The 19,204-nt window shown below is 42.1% G+C and overlaps 2 protein-coding genes and 1 long non-coding RNA gene across 3 annotated transcripts in view; 1 reads left to right on the forward strand and 2 right to left on the reverse strand.

The window, feature by feature from the left end:
• The window catches only part of abcc1 (ATP binding cassette subfamily C member 1 (ABCC1 blood group)), a 253,278-nt gene that overhangs the window by 164,422 nt on the left and 69,652 nt on the right, over positions 1-19,204 (forward strand). The window lies entirely within an intron of this gene.
• Positions 3,274-3,961, reverse strand: LOC134037847 (uncharacterized). Its single transcript, XR_009932592.1, has 3 exons — positions 3,754-3,961; positions 3,558-3,660; positions 3,274-3,368 (listed from the first exon to the last, which is right to left on the reverse strand). It is a non-coding gene; the product is annotated as an uncharacterized LOC134037847 (long non-coding RNA).
• Positions 14,751-19,046, reverse strand: hoatz (HOATZ cilia and flagella associated protein). Its single transcript, XM_062452612.1, has 2 exons — positions 18,351-19,046; positions 14,751-14,842 (listed from the first exon to the last, which is right to left on the reverse strand). The coding sequence occupies exon 1, from the start codon at positions 18,996-18,998 to the stop codon at positions 18,456-18,458; it is 543 nt and encodes a 180-aa protein (XP_062308596.1). The 5' UTR covers positions 18,999-19,046; the 3' UTR covers positions 14,751-14,842; positions 18,351-18,455.

The following is a 19,204-nucleotide window of genomic DNA, read 5'->3' on the forward strand; positions in this document are numbered from 1 at the left end:
TTTCGGAAAAATAACTTGCCCTGTGGAGACAGTCAGAAATATTTAGAACTCGCGCATCTAAAGGTTAAATCTTAAAAGAAAAAGAAACACTGTCTGAACATTTCTGATCCAGTCAGTAGCCTAACAGAAACAGTATCGCACCGTCAGCCATAGTGATCCTACTGTATGTGTATCACCGAGGGGTATCATATATTTCGTGATAAACGCTTACTGCTTGAGTAATTTTGTAGTAGGCTACAAAATTTAGGCTTTTTAGGCTTTGAAACATTTCGATCAGTGATCCTGTCGGGTGTTATTTGGCTTATTTGACACACTGGTGTTCAGAATTTTAGCTATGCATAGTACATGGCTTGTGGTGTTTTTTTAGGGCCAAATTAGATTGGTGGTGTTGCCCCGTGAGGTAGCAACATTAGCCAGGCAGGTTTTGCACAATACTTGACACTGCGCAGCATCTTTTTTTTAAAGGCAAAATTTGCAAAGTGACTGTAGTCTCAGGTTCTGTCGAGCCTGAGGCCATGATCGTACAGGTCAAGGTACAGTGTAGTGTGCAAAGTTGATCCTTCGTCTGCAAACTGCGTTACTCTCGCGTGTCACGTGACCAAAGTAAAATCGCAGCCTTTGCGATTACAAAATCGCGTTCTGTCCCATCGCGATATTAATCGCAAATGCAATTAATCATTCAGCCCTACCTTCAGTATTGTGTTGCGGGTAGAATATTACTACATGTATAGGCTACTACTTGGTAGTGTTCGCATTTAAGCTGATATTGTCTAGGTTAACAGCGAAGATCTAAGTATTACTAAGTATTACTTACTATATCGTGGTAAATATGGCTATTGCCTCGAGAAAACCCCAAATACGTGATGAGTAGCCTACATTTGGGTAGTGTCTACGGTAACTAGTTATTTCAGAAGAACCAAAACAACATCGTATTGTTTTTCATGAGTTTCAGTAGCTCGCGTTGGAATGCAATGGACTACAATGATGGATGTGTTTTTTGCTCGTGGGATCGAATCCCACTTCATGCGAGCTTGAGAATCTTTTATTTTCTTAGCTTCCATTTATTATGGCGTGAATGGCTGTAATGCAGTGGTCACTACATTTGATCAGAATATAAAATTATGAAATGAACTGATTTCAAAAGATATAGCGAAGAAACACTCAGCCATACACGAAATCGCATAGGAATATACCCATGTTGTGTTTCAAAGGGTTACGCGTAGGCTATTTTGATCGTATTGTCTGGGTTTTTGCAGCGACGTTCTTAGTATGAATTTCTTATACGTATGTGGTGTCAGAAGGAGCTGTGATGTCATGGAAAATACGGCTATTGCCTCGAAACAACCCCAAATACGTGATTAGTAGCCTACATTCGGGTAGTGTCTATGGTAACCAGTTGTTTCAGAAGAAGCCAAAACCAGATGTTACCCGAAGGCCAACGTTGTTAATACATACGTAACGATTTAGCAAATCTTTTGTGAGCTAGAAATGGGCTTTGGTGTAATACGTGTTTTTGCTCTAGTGCGATCGAATTCCACTTAATGCGAGCCTGCAAATGTTTTATTTTGTCTCCATTTATTTAGTCGTGAATGGATGTAATGTAGTGCGCACGTAGCCTATACTTTCATATTCGCCGCAGCAAATATGAGATCCAACTTGAAAATCGCCAGTAATATGTTTGTGAATTTGTGACAAATCTGGTGATAGAGGCAGACTGATAGGTGAACGCACAGCTGGGCAACCATAGTGTGGAAACCAGTTGGGCGATAACACCGGATGCAGCCTGCTTTGACTGGGGGAATCATCACTGGGTATCATGATTACGGAAGGGGATCGTATTATTTTTTATATTGATTGCCAGGCGTTGTAAACATTCGGGGATTAGCCCAAACCTAGGACATATTCTGGGTTTGTTGTGATGCTAGATAGGGACTTCTACACTTAAAGATCCTGTAAAGTGGACCTGGAAACGAGTTTTAAGTTCGCCACACCACAGAATAATGTGTTATTAACTACCCATCCAAATTCGAATGAAAAAATAACACCGACAAGTATGTTAAATTAGGCTTTGAAATCGTGAAAAAATCAGCAGTCTTCTCTGCTTGAGACTGGGGGGGGCGTGTCGCCTGAAGGAGCTGAAGCTCCGCCCCTGGCTGCCTAGTGCCTACCTCCGACCCAGATAATGGACGCTATGTCAAGCCGAACAAAACCATATAGAATTAGAATTTATTTGTTCAATGATACAACATACAGATGCATATAAATGAAATGTTTCCCTGAGGTGTAACAGTAAAAATGGACACCAGAGACAGCAGACAGTGAGCTCTCCAACTAGGCTACTTCTAACACATTAGCTACCATATCACCAACATACCATCATTCTACACCGAGTAGCCTAATATCAATTTAGCGGTTTGCACTAACTCATAGCAGAGATACCTCTGCAAAAGTTATCTAGTATAATTATAACAAGCACACAGAACTGAGTGATGAACTGCTGGCGGCGGTGGATGGTCCAGGTACGGCCGGAGGGGCGATGCTCGGTACGGCTCCGCGCTGCAAGAGAAGCCGTGTGTTGGTGAACCCCGTCTGTCTCTGGTCCATGTTAAAACTGTCCGCCGTGAAATGGTCAGTGCAGAGGCGGCTGTTGGAGTTTATCCGAAGCTTTCCATGAGCGTGGCTCTTCACAAAATCTATCCACCTATTTTTCCTTTCATTATCAATAGGGAACTTAAATGGCATTGCAGCGCAGCTGCCCAGCTAACACAGTTACGTTACCCAACGTCACTCGATGACCAAACATACGTTGCCGCAACGTCTTTGGCGACGTTGCGGGACCGTGCATCTGTGGGACGCCAGAACGTAACCGCAACGTAATCTTTTGACGTTGCCAGTCCGTAACCGCGACGTCGTGGCAACGTTATTTTCCGACGTTGCCAGTCTGTAACCGCGACCTCCTAGCAACGTCATTTTCCGACGTTGCCAGTCTGTAACCGCGATCTCCTAGCAACGTCATTTTCCGACGTTGCCAGTCCGTAACCGCGACCTCATAGCAACGTACTTTCGTGACGTTGCCAGTCCGTAACTGCAACGTTAACTAAGTAACCTATATTTCTAAATTCTACTGCTTATATTGGGGCGGTTCATATGCAGACCTAATTTGCCCAAAATGCTACTTGTTCTTGTATAATAGGCTACATGGTAGCCAACTTTAGGAGGACTATGTTTGTGTGATGTGTAGCCTGACTCCAGCTAATCATAAACAAGGCAGCATTTCCATGTAACATTGTCATTTTATTTCAAACAAAGTGCCAAACAGTGAATTAAAATCTTCTGCCAGTCCCCGCTACAGGTCCTGTCTGTTGGCCCTGACAATGAAGCACAAAATAAGTTAGTGTTCTATCAACATAATTGCACGTGTAAAAAGGCGCTATACAAGTCATAAAAAAATCACATCTAAAATAATATACATCATCAAAAAAATATGTGATTCTAGATTTTTGTCACATAGCCATGTGAAAGGTTGGATATGGAAGCTGCAATCATGATTCATTCACCTGGCTTGTTTTGAATGGGCTGCCGGGGTGTGTTTGAGTGTCTCCTCTATGAGGAGCTCCACAGCTTTCTCTCCCAGTCCCGTCTTCCACTTCATCACAGCGTCTGGAATTAGAAGTCATGAACTTATTGTCAGCACCAATGTGAACGTTGAACGCTGCGTGTAAGCCATAGTTCATGGCATCTCCAAACACTTACCACTCTCTTTCGCAACTCCAGCACCTTAAGGCGCTCCTCAAGGTCTTGGAGTTCAGCCTGTGTTTGGGCCACCTGTAGGTCCATCACTGGCACCTCTTCAGTGTGTCTGCCCTGTAGTCGCCTGAATAGGAGAGCCTCTCGCTGGTTCTCCTCCAATGTCTCCATCTTCCGGAGCATAACCTGTAATGTGTCTGTCATTAAAGACAAGTAAAACAAGTTTACAAGGGTTATCATGATTGGCATACACTGTGGTTCTTCTAGATTAGCTGTAACATTGATGTAAATAACAAATGTTACCTTGAATGGTTGTATACAAAGCATTTTTTTTTTTGAGTGTCTTATATTTGCACTTGCCTGGCTGCCAGCTGTTTTCCTGGGCCCCAATGGGTTCACCTCCACCAGACCAGAGTTGACATCTAGGGGTATGGAATCTGGTGATGCAAAAGTTTTAAGTCATGCTTTTGCTTCAAAACAGCCTTTAGGGTTGCCATGGCTCATACAATTATTGTCACTGTTTTAAACGGTCATTCATTAATTTACCATCATTTCCCAGAGACACAGTGCTAGGCCGTGTGACGGTGGTAGGATAATCTGTACAGAAATGAAAGTGGAATGTAGTTTATGTACATAGTATTAGCATATTGATATTATACTACTGTACTGTAGCTAGCGAAATCCTAACGTAAACAATGTGAATCAGATAGCACATAAACAGGCTAAATAGCCTAAATTTCAAACATATAGTTACGTATTAACATGCCCCATCCAATTTCTGAAATTGTTTATATATTTAAAACTATTTCTGTAAAGAAACTCACCTTTGAAGTAGCTAATTTCCAGTTGAAATCCAATGCGTACAAGACGGTGTTGAACCCCTGCAAAATCTCTTCTGAAACCCCAGTTTCAGCGATGCGTTGAAATGGGCATGCGCAAAGTTGTTGCTCAGGGGCAGACTGAGGGGCAGGTTTGCTAAGGAAGAATTGTAATATTCTGTGATGACTTGTCTTTGGAAATGAAACTCTTAAGAGTCGCTTACCTTTTGGTCACATTTAACAATTTTGTATTACAAAAATTATTGGAGCACAAATTTGCATTGTGGGTCATACAGCTTTGGTGTGCTATACAAAGAATGGTTGCTTAATCATGTTACACATCACACATTAATTGCTTTTGTACATGTTTATAGTAAAGAATGAAAGACTAAATTATATTCCAAATTCAGTCTTTTATTTATTAAAGCTATGTTTCTGCATATGAGAACATTGATGACCACGTGATTGATGACATGCTGGGGCTGAGCTGCACATGAATTACATGCATTGTCTACATTTATACGTGCTGGGTGCAACATTTAATATTGTGTGTGATTGAAATTCATGTAGACTATGGCTACATTGCAAAAGTGTCCGAACTGAGAGCAGTCCAGTGTGATCTCTCCATCTCTGGATAAACCACTATATTGCACTCGAGATCCGTTGTCCTGCGACCAAAGAGCGACTTAACCGCAACTTAACCCATGGTACCAAAATTAATGTATCCAGCCGACCAAGGTACAACGTCACGGCAACGTTGTCCACGGGACCAAAAAATAACGTAACCAGCCGACCAAGGTACGACGTCGCGGCAACGTTGTCCACGGGTCTAAAAATAAGGTAACCAGCCGACCAAGGTACAACGTCACGGCAACGTTGTCCATGGGACCAAAAAATAACGTAACCAGCCGACCAAGGTACGACGTCGCGGCAACGTTGTCCACGGGTCTAAAAATAAGGTAACCAGCCGACCAAGGTACAACGTTGCGGCAACGTTGTCCACGGGTCTAAAAATAAGGTAACCAGCCGACCAAGGTACAACGTTGCGGCAACGTTGTCCATGGGACCAAAAAATAACGTAACCAGCCGACCAAGGTACAACGTCGCGGCAACGTTGCCCACGGGTCTATAAATAACGTAACCAGGCGACCAAGGTACAACGTCGCGGCAACGTTGTCCAGGGCACCAAAAAATAACGTAACCAGCCGACCAAGGTACGACGTTGCGGCAACGTTGTCCACGGGTCTAAAAATAACGTAACCAGCCGACCAAGGTACGACGTCGTGGCAACGTTATCCATGGGACCAACTGGCAACATTCCCTTTATAACGTTGCTACGACGTTGCCACGACGTTGTACCTTGGTCGGCTGGTTACGTTATTTTTAGACCCGTGGACGAAGGTAACGTCGCGGGTTACCAACTGAGCACTTACTGGCAACGTTGCCGCAACGTCATGTTTTAGCTGGGTGGATTTCTTGCATCCAGGGAAGATGCAGTTGTGGGTGGTGGGAGACATCCTGAAGCTAGCTAGCTAGCTGATGTAGGCTACAATAACAGTACAGCAGGAGGAGCCATTCAGTGATCTGGCGTAGATAGGGCGAAATGACGTAGATAGGGCATTTTTTGGCTCCGCCCATTAAAACCTGATCTGAAAACGGAAGAGAAACTGTTCTTCGGTTTAACTCCACATTTCAGTGTGACAAAGTCTTAGCGCTTTGCACATGCTTTCAGGAACTCATTTCACACGTATATAATGTACTTAGAAGCAAAACATGGAATTTACTTTACAGGATCTTTAATGCGAGCGCGCGAAGCGCGAGAGCGATTTTTTTGACCTTCATTTGAGCGCAGAATAGCTTTTTGAGCTTTATGTAAAATCAAGGCTGCCAACTTTTCCAAAAACCTTGGCGAGAGATTTGGTAGCACATGGGGTACGTTTGCAGAACCGGCTGCATTGGAGTGCTGTCATTCAAACCATGCTTGCCTTCACCTAGTTCAACTTTGCGTTAAACACTGTGTAGCTGCTTTCTAGAGGCGGGATGTCGTCACAGTTATGTTCACTAATGTTTCAATAATGAAATCTAATATTTATTAATGAACAGCTTGATAAGGAAAAATTCTAGCGGCACTGTGTAGATCTGAATAGTCAAGAGATGGCGGTTACAATAAATTTATTTTGCTTGTACAAATCAAGATTTAACAAAGTACTTTGTGATCAGTCATAACGAAGGAGGTGCTAGCCACAGGTCGTTCGCCAGAGTGATCCAGAACAACCCCAAAACCCTGCCTTATATAAACTTTAGATCAAATGGTTATTCTGAACTCTGTGATTGGTCAGCACTGCTCAGTGACAGTGACTTCATATCAAGTTCCCACGGTTCTTTATTGTGGCCTGTCTCCCCAAACCAGTAGATAGTAAAACCACAGGGGTTCACCAGTCAAATGGTCAACTGTCCTTTGTGTGGGCCACTTCAAACAAGTCTACAGGAAGGGTCAGAGCAGCAGATCACAATAACAATACAGTTGAATTCACATTGTCTCCAGACCAACTGTCTCTTCCTTCCCAGGTGACAAGAACTCTCTCAGGTCACCCAGACTTCCCGTCTCCTAGTTATAAAACTGCAAATGGCATCTCTACCAAATGGAGTTGACTCTTAATCAACTTTAGACTTCCGTTAAAACACATTCCTCATATATGAAACACACACATTATAACTGTATTCCAAAATTTCCATGACAAGCTAACTTGTGCTAGTCATTTATTCACATGCTTTAAAGTCTGACCTCAACTTCCTGTGTCCTTAAGAACTACCTAACTTAAATTTAGTACTGACACCTTGTGGTCATGATATGTAACTGCATTTTCTTTTTTTAATTACAGTCACTTTGCCGTAACATAATCGAAATGCATTGTGAGAGATGTAGTTTATGGTCAACGCACGCTGTAAAGCAGTGTAGACTTATTTCAATACACCATTTATTTATTTAATTATTTTTAATAATGTCTTTCAATACACCATTTAAGCTTCCACCATTTGGCCCGCGGGCCTTGAGTTTGACACATGTGCCCTATGCCAAGAAAACTTAGCTACAGCTGCACGGTTCATGGTCAGTACTAACCCTAAATTGGGAGAATTGTCATTGTATAAAAAGCACCTGTAATCTAAATTCCCCAGGACAACAGACCAATTATGTGTTGATGCGTAGAATCTGTGACCATCTGAAATTGCCAATGGTAAAATAACACAATAATAATAGGGAGGAAATGTCCGGAGAAAATAGACCAGTCTGCTCCCGGGACCAGCTCACGTTTCTTGGGATTTTTTGTCACCTTGAAGCCCATGAAACATTTTGCATTAAACTTTGCTGAGTTCCAGTGCCGTTTTTGAATTTTGAAGATTGGTTAAGACCAGTGTTGCCACAGTTACTTTGAAAAAGTGATCTGATTACTGATTACTCATTTAAAAAGTAACCTAGTTACTTTACAGATTACTTGATTTTAAAGTTAGATTACAAGTTACTTTATTAGTTACATTCAGCAGCTGCCGACCACACCCCCACCGCCTCAACATAAAAATGACAACCGGTTTTGCCAACACTCACTTTATTAGAAGTGCATTTTTAACAGTTATGTACACAACAACAATGTATAATGTATCTCCTGACATTTTGTTGATGTTTGTTGATGTTCATGTTGATTTATAGACAAGAGTTTTTTTTTAAAATGTTGACATAAGAACGTACTTGGAAAAACGACTCAAGTCGTAGGCCTACTTGGGGAAAAACCAAACCATAAAAAACGCCCAGAGTACAGTAAATCTGAGTTCATTTGTGAACCATTGCTTTTAGAAAAAAAATTGATTTAGTTGCGGTTCGTTGCATTTGTTCATGTAATAGTTTATCAATCTTATTTGTCTTTCTTATTTGTCACATATAATCAAATCGAGATGGCACCGGAGCAAAGGGGCTTGAAGAAAGTGGTGACTCAGAGTCACTGAGAGGGAGTGGTAGGTCTATGTATATACACGTGACCCTCATGCTGAAAACGTGACTTAATTGTCGCATAGGCTACATGACTTCACTCCCAGAGACACAAGAAGAAATCAAATATATATTTTACTATTAATGACAAAATAGTAACGCCCAGTGACTTGGACAAGTAACTTTAATCTGATTTCTGGTTTGGAAATAGTAACGCGTTAGATTACTTGTTACTGAAAAAAGTGGTCAGATCACTGGTTAAAGACTTAGACAATTTTATGCAACAGTTGTCCATCAGGAGCATTTAAATGAGGCTCACAGCAGAGCCAGACAGTATGCTGAACAAAAAGCTGCAGAAAGACTTGAACTTGAGAAGGACAGTGCATTGTCCTCCTGTGGAGGTAGGTCAGCTAGTTTATCTACGTCACTGGCCCCAGGAAAGAAATAAAATTCAAGATGCCTGGAGTCCTACTATTTACAGGGATCTTGAGGTTCAGGGCAGCACACATACAGTAGAGCCAGTGGAGCAGTGGCGGCTGCTGGTCTTTCAAATAGGGGGAGCTAATTTTCGGCCTACATCATATACATTTTCCATTTATTTTGCTAGTTCACTGGCTAGTTCACCCCCACGACACAAGCCTAGCCTACTGTATGAATGAATGAATGAACGATGTAACAAAACAATATTAAACTCGAAGGAAATGGGAATTAGGTTAAACTGAAACAAGGAATGTGGTGTATAATTGTATGAAATGTATGATGAAAATTGGCTAGCAATTTCGCCAAGCAAATACCAAGAAATAGGTTGCAGCAGTTTGTCTTTCGACTACACTTGCAAAATCCGCGATGGGACTGAGCTTGAATAGCTTCGGCGACTTTTTATAGTACAAAATCGCTGTCAATCAAAAGGAGATGCAGTATTTCGACAGACCCTCCAATCATCACGCAGAAGCCCGGCGTCCAGGCCAGCCCACTGCTCCATTCACCCCCAGAGACGCTGAGCGTCCGTGGGCAGAACATAATTGCAGCATTTATCCAATGACCATATATTTTCGACGCACTGAAAATAACTGTTCAAAGCAGCCCCATTGAAGTCCATGGGCACTGGGCTTCAACAGGGAAATGCACCGTGACACTACGGGAAAGTATGAGAAGGAAATCGAGTCAGTCGACCTGCTATATGTAGCTGATTCTGAACGAACTTGTCTTAGAGATGGTGTTAACGCATTTAAAATGTTAACACAAAAGTCAATATTTGACCATTAATTTTTTGACATTTTAGGGGAAGCCGAGCTTCCTTTGCAGTCACAGAGCCAACCTCACGCCATGTGTTGGTCCGGTTCCTACACCCAGGAAACAGAAATGTATTGTCCCAACTGCTTTGGTGACCTCTGCTGATGAGGTTCAAAAAGACCACCCATATTCAGACCCTGAGTATGCAATACTGGAAGAAACCACATATCTGTCATTCCTGATCAAAACAAAGGAGTCTTAGAGCCTGTAGACATTGATGAGCCGGTTGTTGTACCGTCTGTTAGAGAACATATGGCTGAACCAGAGACGACTGCCTCTGGTACTCGCAGTAGGTCTGCTGTGGAGGTTAAGATCACTGCACCTACTCCAGCACCTCGCCGGAGCCAGAGACCGAATGCTGGGGTGCATTCAAACCCACTTCGTATTCCTATGTCAGCATGTAAGGCTATTACCAGTGTACAACTTCATATTAAAAGGTAACATGACATGAAAACTTCACTTTAGGAGGTTATTTACCATTAATATGAGTTCCCCTAGCCTGCCTTTGGTCCCCCAGTGGCTAGAATTTTCGAAAGGTGTAAACCAAGCCCTGGGTGTCCTTCTCCGCCTTTGAGAAAATGAAGGCTCAATTGCTCTGTTTGAAAATCTCCTCCTTGTGACGTCACAAGGAGGAAGGTTACCTCCCCTCTCTCTGCTTTGCCCGCCCAGATAATTTGGCCCGCCCATGAGAAACTGAGCTACGACCGTGCAAGGGCGAGTACGATATCGTTTTTTCCTGGAGAGACATCATGGCAAGCAAACGAACAAAGCATAACAGTTGCTCAGTGCTTGGATGTACAAATGAAAAAAAAAGTATTTTTTTAGTTCTTTCATCCGAGCCTCTGCACAACCAGTATCTTAATTTTATTTTCACTGGAAATGCGCCGACACAACGTCCCAAAGTTTTGCATGTCTGCGCCAAACATTTCAGCAACAACTGTTTCCACAACTCGGGACAATACAAAGCTGGCCTTGCTGAAATTAAATTCTGGATCAGTACTAACTCTCCTTGGTCCAGCTACAAACCTCGGACAAGTAGTTAACTAACGCTATATCATTTTGTTGCTTTACTGTAGGCCTATATGGTTACCTAGCTTGCTACCCTTAGAATGTGGCTGTAACATTAGCTCTGCAGCTAACAGCTGAGTTACTGTCGTTAATGTAAAGGTAGATAGCATCAAGTATGTGTGTGAATACACATGCTGTAACGCGTGTACAACGAGTGTTGTACACTTCTTTGTTATTTGGATAACCGTTCTGCTTTTGGTGTTATGGCACGCGCGATATCCGCCTTTCCCCTCATTGAAATTACTATGAGTGTGCACCTCTGCAAACCAGGGTGATCAGATGAGAATGGGCAAATTCGAGGCATCTTACAGCAAAGGGGCTACGATACATCCATTGTAAACATTAGCGCATGGTGCCGCCCCTCTCCTCCTCATTAGCATTTAAAGCTACAGACACAGAAACAGCGCGTCTTGAGGAAAGCTCATTGTGGGACTGCTCGTAGTGGCTGTAATTATGCACCAAGGCTTAATTTCGGGAAAGAGATACCGTTCAGATACTTCAGATACCGTATTAGGGGACCACTAAGGCCTATATAAAAGCATCCAAAAACAGCATACATGTGACTTTTAATAGCCTAGTGTTGCAGTATTTTGGTCGATACTGATTTTGCTTTTTATTTTAATGATCTATCTGAACACCATTTTTATAGTTCAGAATAAAGACCCCAAAAAGATGTTTGTGTCCTGTGCCGGTTTGATTTCGCCACGCTACATATGCCATTTTACACTGGGTTTAATTTCGTGTCTTCCTCTTATATAATATATAACCTTCATCCTATAAAAAAAATACACAACATTAAAATGATAATAAATGCATTTATATAATAAATAAACAGAATCATTTACAGTAAATTAACCAATAAGTAAACCTGCAAAATATATAAATGGCATTTGAAATGTGTTTTGTCATAGCCAATTTTTGGGGCGTTTTATTATCCAACTAATAGCATCTTGTCTTGCAATCTGCAGGCCATTAAAACACGGTTCTCATCAATACTGGACAGTACGGAAGCCTTACTGGCTGCAGGGACTCTTCCTAAATTTGAGCTCTGCTGGGTGAAAGAGGAGGGCAGAAAAGATCATATCAAGACCCTGCTTACATTTAGTCATTTTAACAGACACTCTTATCCAGAGTGACTTACAGTAAGTACAGGGACATTCTCCCCGAGGCAAGTAAGGTGAAGTGCCTTGCCCAAGGACACAACGTCATATTGCTAGGCCGGGAATCGAACCAACAACCTTCTGATTAATAGTCTGACTCCCTAACCGCTCAGCCATCTGACCCCCACTGCTTATTGCCGAGGTTCGCTCACTCTGCGCTGATCAAGACAGTGCTCATCCACTGCCAGCGCAGAGCAGTGTGGCCACTGTTACGGACACCACCGCCAGAAACTGATTTTTTTTATTTTGAGGTGGACACCACAGACAGTTTCACAGCGGGAGGTCACAGACTATTTGAAGTCATCTCCAGAAATGCAATCAAACACGTTCCCCAGGATCAAGCAAATATGCTTGAAGTAGCCTATAATACTTCAATGCAGGGCTGGACTGGCCATCTGGCATACCGGGCATTTGCCCGGTGGGCTGACGCACTTTTGGGCCGACTCGCAACAGCGGCCCATTGTATTTTTATTTTTTTGGTCGGGCCGGCCTATAGAGAACTGACCACGGCCCATTGTTTTTTTTTTTGTTTTTGGTCGGGCCGGCCCATAGAGAACTGACAGCGGCCCATTGTTTTGTTTTTGGTCGGGCCGGCCCATAGAGAACTGACAGCGGCCCATTGGTTAATGTCCTTAATTGGCACTTGCCTGACCCAATCAAATCCAAGAAGACACAAGCTGTTGGCTAATGCCTAACATGGTTTGTCATCGTTAAAGTTTAGCATCGATAAAAATTTAGAAAAGAAAGCGTAAGGGAGGCGCAGAAAAGCTTAGAGAGAAAAAGCTAAAAAATCTACTGGCGGATGCCGCAAAATGTACAAAAATTTAAGCATGTTTGGGGGGGCTTCAACATCATCACCTGTAGTATTAACAGTAAACAGTTTTTGATAGTTGCTAAGACAATATTAAGCAGAATAGTACTAATAACGATACTTAATGGCAATACAATATATCCATAAAAAGAAAAATGCAATAAAATACCATAAATATACAAATCATAACAAATTAATTAATTATTTATCGAAGTGTAAGATCGGGGGGGCGTCATGGCTGAACTTCGGCCCCGGGGGGGGCGGAGGGGGGGGTGGTGAGCCGCCTTAACCCAAAAATGCCAGGGCCGATTTTCGGTCCCAGTCCAGCCCTGCTTCATGCCATCCAGTGTGCCTGTGGAGAGTTTTTTTAGCCTAGGGGGTCTCGTCCTTACTCCGGAGAGAAACAGACTCTCAGATAGACGTTTCGAGAGATTATTCCTCCTGAGGTTCAATCATCATTTTCAGTAAAATAGCCTAAACTACAAAAATGTTGTGTCATGTTTTTACTAAATTAGATGGGTAAAATGTGTGTACATGGCAAAAAAAAATTGGGATTGTTCACTGTAGGCTGAATAAGCCTGGCCTGAAAATGTGAATGCACCTTCATGACAAACTCTTGATTAAAGATTATCATCTCAATCGAGCCTACACCCATCATTTTACACCCATCATAGTCAAATTCATAGTTAAAACATGTATTTTTTAAAGAGCCGTTCGGGAGCCAAAAGAGCCGGCTCTTTTTGGTGAGCTGAGCCATACGAGCCGGCTCACGAAAAAGAGCCGGAATGCCCATCACTAGTTGACAGCAGTGGGGGTTTTGTTTAACTACAGGGAGCTACCGGAACCACGTGACAAAAAAGCTCTAGCTTTTTTCCTGTGTTTCACTGGCAGTGAGTGTTCACAATGTTGTATTTCACTCCATTCTACACCAAACACGTCAGGGAGGACTGCCTTTTGTAGATACGAGTCTGCTGAAGATAGCCAGAATATCGGATTTCTTTAACCGAGCCTGTTTCATTCATCATTTGCCTGAGAAAGCGACTTCCGTTGGCCAGCTTCATTGAAAACCATTCAAACCGGTTGACAGCAGTGGGGTTTTTTGGAACTACAGCGAGCTACATGAACCACGTGATCACGTGTCGGCGAGATCAAAGCGTGTCGCAACTCTCTTTTTCTATGGCTCTGCGTTTTCCAAAAAACTGACACATGGGAACGCCCTCCTCTACGGGGAACGCCCTCGGAGAGCTCTCCGAGAGCCCTCGGAGAGGCCCGGAGAGCTCGACGTGCACCTCCTGAATTTTCCAACTATCCGTCGTAATTTCGGATAGTTACGGATACCCCCTTGGTTGTGATTGGTCAGTATTAAGAACCACTTGCGTCAGGGGTGGGTTTGCCGTGATAAACAGGACGAACAGAATCCTTTGATCGCCATTGCTGTAAGTTTTTAGAATTCATATTTCAGCTAAACAGTACATGTAAATCAGCATCTGAATTAAAATGTGACGAGAAATGGGCAGTGTAGTTGCTGAAAATGTGCGTATTTTATTGATGAAACGGCTCATTTGTAAATTTGCTCCGACTTCTCGATAACCTAGGACATAAACACTCGACGACGACTTACAAAAAAACGTTGCGCCACCTACTCTTCTGGCGGTGAATTTTTTTCAGCACCCACAGCCTACGGAGATACCATAAACGCAGTCAATCCGTCCGTATCGCCCGCCCATCCGTTAACGGAGTCGGAGAAGCATACTGCGGCCTTTAATTAGGACTGGTCTTAAATTCTGTTGGTGCAACAGGCGTTAGATATGGGCCTAAGACCAGTCTTAACAAAGACTCACTTAGGACTTATGACAGTCGTAGCAAAATTGGTGCAACCCGCTCCTGTGCCCCAGTCAAGCTTTATGTCTAGCAACGCGCCTGGTGGAGTCCAGTCCTGTCAACAATCCAGTAGTTTTTGTTCCTACTACTACTATATCGACAACTTCAATGTGTTCTGGAACTGTGCAGACCGTTTTCAAGCTGACGGACTCCACCCAAACCGTAGAGGATCTCGACTACTAACAGCAAATATCAATCACGTGCTCCTGACCACAAATCAAGCTTCTCTCCCTATCCCTGTTGTGTCTAAGCTGACTGACGCATCCCAAACAACCTCCCATGGAACAGAACAGAACATTCAAACAGCCTCCTGCAAGGACATGGGCCCTGCACAGATCTGCACCCCCCGGATGAATTCCCTTGTGATGGAACAGCTCAGTGACAGAGACTTTCCCAAAGAAAAGCTACGCTAGGACAGCCACCATGCTATTTCATTGGACATACCGGTCATCATCACAAACAGAAAATGGCATGGTAAAATGCATGGTTACAAACCTGAAACTAGTGTTAGAAGTCACAGAACTATCCATATTCTTCCAACAGATTTATCTACCCCTGTTTTATCTGTTAATACCCCACAGATGAAACTGGCCCTTCTAAATGTTAGATCACTAAATAACAAAACATTTCTAGTTAATGATCTGGTCAAAGAAAACAACTTAGACTGCATCTGTCTAACAGAAACCTGGCTAAACAATGACACGGCAACAGCAACTTTGATAGAAGCGTGTCCGCCCGATTACAGCTTTCACCAAGTTTCTAGGACATCAAAAAAAGGTGGAGGAGTCGCAGCTATTTTCTCCTCTAAACTGTTGTTCAAAATCACTGAGCTAGGTGAATTCACATCATATGAATATCTTGCTATAGAGCTCAAAACCGAATCAATACTTTTTGTTATTATATATCGGCCACCCAAGCACTCGCCAATATTCATACAAGAATTCTCTGAACTATTATCACTATGTGTCACTAGATATGACAAAGTAGTTTTAAACGGAGACTTAAATATCCAAGTAAATAAAAAAGCAGACCCAAGAACTATTGAGCTCTTAAATCTCCTTGACAGTTTCAATCTAACTCAACACATAACAGACCCAACACACCGACACGGAAACACACTAGATCTAGTGATAACAACTGGACTAAATATCAATAATATTTCAATAACTGATCTACCCCTCTCAGACCATCATTATATACTTTTTAATGTGGAAATTATCCTAACAAAAAACAAAAAAGAATTCTTAGTCCATAGAAGATATTTAGACGATACAGCTATGATGACATTTTCTGAACAATTTGCTTTATATGAGCCGACTAACCATGATTGCTCTCTGAATGAAATGGTAGAGAACCTCAATGATGTACTATTATCTGTGTTAGACTCTGTTGCACCACTGAAAACCAAAAAGAAGTGCACAAGCAGAACCTCCCCATGGCTGAGAAATAAAAATGTTAGTGAAACAAAAAGAAAATGCCGTGCAGCAGAGAGAAAATGGAGGAAAACAAAGATCACTATCCACTACAATATCTACAAAGATACACTAACCACCTATAACAAAACCATCCGTCTAGCAAGAAGAGAATATTTCTCCAACATTATTACAGAAAATGCCAGAAATTCCAGAGTTCTTTTCTCCACCATTGACCAGCTGCTAAACACTGTCCCTGCTCCACCTCCATCCTCAGTAGTTAAATGTGAAGAGCTTGCTTTGTTCTTCAAGAACAAAATAACTTTGATCAGAACTAGTATTATTAATAGTGGGGTCGAAACTGACATCAGTAGATTCTGCAACGTAACCATGAGCACATTTACCTGTATCACACTTAGTGAACTTTCCAAAATTGTCAGCGAATCTAACTCCACAACCTCAGATATTGATCCTATACCCACAACATTCTTTAAGCGAGTGTTTGATAGTGTCTCAGGTCCGGTGCTAGAGATTATAAACACATCCCTTAGAACTGGCGTTTTCCCAGATGCCTTCAAAACAGCTGTTGTAAAGCCCCTATTAAAGAAACCCAAATTGGATAACAGTCTACTTGCAAATTACAGACCAATATCAAACCTTCCATTTATTAGTAAAGTACTGGAAAAGATAGTTTTAGTCCAATTAAATTATTTTCTTGAAGAAAATAACATCCTGGAAGTCTCGCAGTCAGGTTTCAGGAAATATCACAGTACTGAAACTGCTCTCACCAAAATAATTAGCGACCTCAGACTAAACTCTGATGCAAATAAAGTCTCTATCCTTATCCTGTTAGATCTCAGTGCAGCATTTGATACAATTGATCACGACATCCTAATCAATAGACTGGAAAAGCTTATTGGGTTCACGGATAGTGTATTGAACTGGATGAAATCATATATCACAGGAAGGAAGTTTTATGTTAGTTTAGGTGACCATAGGTCCAAGAAACATGAGAACTGCTACGGGGTTGCTCAAGGAAGCTGCTTAGGTCCATTACTTTTTTCTCTTTATATGTTACCACTCGGCGACATAATCAGAGAACATAACATAGATTTCCATAGCTATGCGGATGACACACAACTATATATATCCACTGAACCCAACGATGCAACGGCCATCAATTCCATTACCAACTGCCTGTTGGCAATAAACAAATGGATGAACGCTAACTTTCTTAAATTAAATGAAGACAAAACCGAAGTCCTACTATGTGGCCCCAAATCCAAAAGAGAGATGCTTATTAAGAATCTTGGAGGTTTAACCCCCTGTCTTAAACCAGAGGTGACGAGTCTCGGTGTAATCCTGGACTCAGATTTGAATTTCAACTCTCACATTAATAAAGTGACCAAAACAGCTTTCTTTCACCTGAGGAATATAGCAAAGGTACGACCATTCATAAACCAAAATGATGCAGAGAAGTTAATTCATGCTTTTATATCCAGCCGGCTGGACTACTGTAACGCACTTTTCACTGGTATTCCCAAGAAAACCACTGAAAGACTACAGCTCATTCAAAATTCTGCAGCTAGATTATTAACCAAAACTAAAAGGAGAGAACACATTAGTCCTGTCCTAGCTACTTTACACTGGCTCCCTGTTACCTTCAGAATTGACTTTAAGGTCCTTTTCCTCACATACAAAGCTCTACACGGACAAGGACCTAGCTACATTGATAACTCCTTTATAAACTACACACCAGCTAGAACACTGCGATCATCAAATGCAGGCCTATTAGAGGTCACCAGAAGCAGTCATAAGAAGATTGGTGATTCGGCCTTTGTCAATTACGCCCCAAAACTATGGAACAAATTAGCCATAAATATTAGGGAAGCAAACACTCTAGACATTTTTAAAAGACAGCTTAAAACCTACCTTTTTACCGAAGCATTTAAGTAATTTTATCTCAAAAGGGTTTTCCTACTTTTATTAATTATATTATTGTTACTTTTAAGATGCATGTTTAAAGTTGGTTTCTCTCTTGAACAGAGATCTTATTGGGATTTTTATTTTTGTTTGAATTGTTTATCACTTGTATTATTGTTTTTATTGATTTTATGTAAAGCACCTTGAGCTGCAATTCTTGTATGAAATGTGCTATATAAATAAAGTCTTACTTACTTACTCCTACTGCTGTTGTGGTTGACTGATACATGGAAACACTTTATTGAGAACAAAGAATTGAAGGTGTACAATATGGCTATGCCTGTGATTAGTTGGTTGAGACTATTGTAGCAGCTTCACCTCCTCAATGTCCAAGTCTTTTGCAGATTTTGTGGCATAATTTCCTACACTCTTAAACCCGTCCCTCTGCTTGGGCTTGTAGGGACAAGAGGCCATCTCCTTCTGTATCCTCTGCTCTCTTTGCTTCATCAGTGGATCCAGAATTTCCCCTCTCTGTTTGGCCATACTTAAGTATTTCTTTCTCTCCTCCTGACGTAGAGCTAGCTGCAGGCGCTGGCGACTCTTTTGCGGCGGCACGTTGTGCTCAGCGATTGATTTGGAGATGGCACTGGTGTCCTTACGTGACCTAGCTACCGGTAGCCTCTGGTGTATATCGGACGACTCCAAGCGCGACTCCTGCGGTGGTAAGAGGGACAGAGAATTCCACAGCAACTTGGCGTGAGAGACATCTTCCTGTGAGGAGCCGTCAAACACAGTGTAGTACTTCTCAAACTCTTCCTCCTCTACCTCTATACGATGTACAGACATTTTAAGGTTATTGCTAATGCTAAGAAATATAAAACTTGAGACGAGAAGGGTGGTCATCAACGTCAGTATAAGGCTGGAGAGGCACAGAATGCGGACTGTTGTCAGTTTTGGTTACCATGGAAACGAGGCGGACCGCACGCACCGCTCCTCCCATAGATGGCACTGAACTGTTTAAATACCCGTGTAGGATGCTGCCGCAGTTAATTCACACTTCTACCTGTGCCGTTTCTACCTGGACTCCGTCTGAGGACTGCACTGTAGCA

The sequence above is a fragment of the Osmerus eperlanus genome, chromosome 2 (genome assembly GCF_963692335.1).
Source record: "Osmerus eperlanus chromosome 2, fOsmEpe2.1, whole genome shotgun sequence".
Taxonomy (NCBI): domain Eukaryota; kingdom Metazoa; phylum Chordata; class Actinopteri; order Osmeriformes; family Osmeridae; genus Osmerus; species Osmerus eperlanus.